The sequence below is a fragment of the Entamoeba dispar genome, genomic scaffold, assembly GCF_000209125.1.
Source record: "Entamoeba dispar SAW760 scf_1105229459995 genomic scaffold, whole genome shotgun sequence".
NCBI classification, from domain to species: Eukaryota; Evosea; order Mastigamoebida; family Endamoebidae; genus Entamoeba; species Entamoeba dispar.
Genome location: NW_001853971.1, coordinates 1 through 2,684, shown reverse-complemented (window position 1 = coordinate 2,684; position 2,684 = coordinate 1). Strand labels below are relative to the sequence as shown.

The 2,684-nt window shown below is 24.4% G+C and overlaps 1 protein-coding gene across 1 annotated transcript, besides 3 other annotated features; it reads right to left on the bottom strand.

Annotated features, from left to right (window-relative positions):
* The first annotated feature begins 93 nt into the window (after positions 1-93).
* Positions 94-143: a sequence feature (AT_rich).
* Positions 144-605: 462 nt separating this feature from the next.
* Positions 606-632: a sequence feature (AT_rich).
* On the bottom strand, positions 619-2,603 carry EDI_108320 (uncharacterized protein; the record flags this gene model as incomplete). The annotated part of the gene is made up of 3 exons (XM_001736587.1): positions 619-2,177; positions 2,240-2,285; positions 2,349-2,603. 3 exons carry the CDS (start codon positions 2,601-2,603, stop codon positions 619-621), a joined length of 1,860 nt encoding a protein of 619 aa, XP_001736639.1.
* Positions 1,251-1,288: a sequence feature (AT_rich).
* Positions 2,604-2,684: the final 81 nt, after the last annotated feature.

Sequence of the window (2,684 nt, the reverse complement as noted above, 5' to 3'; positions counted from 1 at the left end):
TGTACTTTCATCAACTAACATACAACTACCGTTCATTTTATAATCAAATATGATTCATAAAGGAATTGATAAAGATGGACAAAGTGATAAGAGATATTATAATCAAAGAAAATAATAATAGTTTAAAATAAATTAGAAATATAGTAAAAACCCTAAAAATAAGTCATAATTAAGAAATGAATAAAGAGAGAATAAAGAGAAGGAGAAAGAAAAATAAAAAGTAGACCGTACTCTTAGGATCATTTCTATAGTACAGTCAATCCATTATCCGTCTTAAAATTAACAACAAGACAATAGGATGAAGAATGAATAACCAACAACACCAACGGGAGACAAACATTTGGAAACAAGTGTACAATGAACAACTTGAATTAATCTAATGAAAGAAATTTCAGAAGAAAGATTTAAGAGGTGATGTTAGGATGTCTGACTATATTTTTATGATTCATCATCATTTTAACTTCTTTTTTCTTGTTTCTTTATTTAACAATTCATCTTAATCAAATCATTGTTTGTTTGTTGACAATTTGTTTCATTAATTTATTGTTAAGTTCTATTCATTATTTGAAATAACTAACTGAATGTCTCTCTCTCTTACAAAGAAGAATAAATAATAAATTATTTAATTAATTGTTTTTCAAAAAGAATAGGTTGAGAAGGATACAACAACATATCTTCTTTCAAAATACATTGGTTGTTCAATGAATTATAATCAAATCCATATTTAGAAAGAAATTGAAAGAATGCTTGAATAATATCAGATGAAGCATTCCACATTTCTTCTTTACTCTTTTCAATTAAAAGTGATGGTAATGCGTTGACACATTGTTGGTTTTCATCATAACAATCCATTGGAATACCAAAAATAATATCGAAGAATTCCCAATTATCAAATTTATTAAGATCAAAATCATTTTCTGTTGTGTTAATTAAAACAATTTTACCAATAAACTTTGATAATGTGAGTTCAGTTGATAATTTTTGAATAACAGGATGTTGTTTTAATGGACTTTGAGAGAATTCAATTGGGAAAATAACATTTTCATAATGAGGTTTATTAAATTGTAAACCACGAATAATAATTGGTTCTGATTTTAATGTTTCATTTATAAAAAGTAATGCATTTGAATTAGAAACAATGTCTTGACGATGTGTAAAAGTAGTTGAAAGAATGAAATTAAATTGATTAAATTGGTTTGGAAGAGATTGAAGAAATGATCCTTTAGGAAGAATTAACGTAGAACTTCCACTATTATAACTATAATTTAAAAATATTGTAAATAAATAACTAGACAATACAGAATGTGGTATTAATTGAGGTGAAAATGGAGAATGTTGACATGATATAATTTTACTATTAGAACCAATTAATGCACTTGTATATTTCTTTCTATAACTTTCTTTTTCTTTTTCAGTTAAATATTTTAAACATTCCATTTTTACAATTTCAATTCCATCACATAATCCAAATATTTCTTCATTACAGATTAATTGTTGTAATGATTTTATTACATTTACTAATGAATTACCAACATTAAAAAACTTTTTATAGTGTGCTCTTGAATCTTTTGCACATGGTTGTGTTTTGAGAAGTTCAATAAGACATATAAGTGCATATACTTGATCATTAGTAAGTCTTCCTGTTTCAAAAAGATGAACTACAATTCTTTTGATATCATCTGTTTTAGTAATTCCAGTCATTAAAGTAGAAACTACTGCTTCATCTACAATAAAACAAACTCTTTTCTTTATTTGTTGATTTAGTCGAGGTGTTGGTGGTGTTATTCCATTATATTGAATATCTCTAATTTCAACTTTATTTAATCTATTAAGACGAACCAAATAAGATATTGCTTTCATTATTTCTCCTTTCTTTTGTAACATTAAACGATCATTTGGATCAATAAGAATTGATACAAGATCTTTAACAGTAAGTCTATCATCTATAATTAATAAAATACGATAATAAATATATTCCATTTTTGTTGTTCTTGTAATAATAATGTTGTCATGAATAATTGGTATAAATGAATCTTTTTCTTCAATTCGAATAATAATAAATACATTTGATAAATATATTTCTTTGTCTAAACAATCTTTTACAAATTTTTCATTAAAAGTTAATTTTCCTTCATTATTATTTGAATATGTTCTTATTATCCACCATGGTTGACAATCTATTTTAATTAGTTTATTTCAAATAATCACTCTCTTCTAATCTTAAAAGAAATAACAAAACTTGGTTGTTTTACTTCAAAATTAAGTGGAAACTTTCTTGATAATAACTAATGATTAATTATTCTTTATTTGTCTTAATTCCTTTTAAAACTAAATATAATAAAACAAACTTTTCTTTTTTCTGATTTAAATCTATTTGCTATTTCAGTAAATTGATTCCTTGAAACTCCAAGAAATCTAAAAACATCACGAGCAGTAAATGCTGGCAATCTATCAAATGGAAGTCCTTCATTTAACAATTTTTTAATTAATTGAGCATAATATTTTGGTGGATTAAGTTTATCAGAATGGTTTATTGAATTAAAGAATCCAATACCAATTAAATGATATGGATAAGGCATCATCTTTTGAAGACTATATTCCATTAATTTATTGTAATATTTCTCTTCATTTAATTGACAGATTTTACCAAGTTCAGCTTTATATTCAAATTGATTCTTACAATA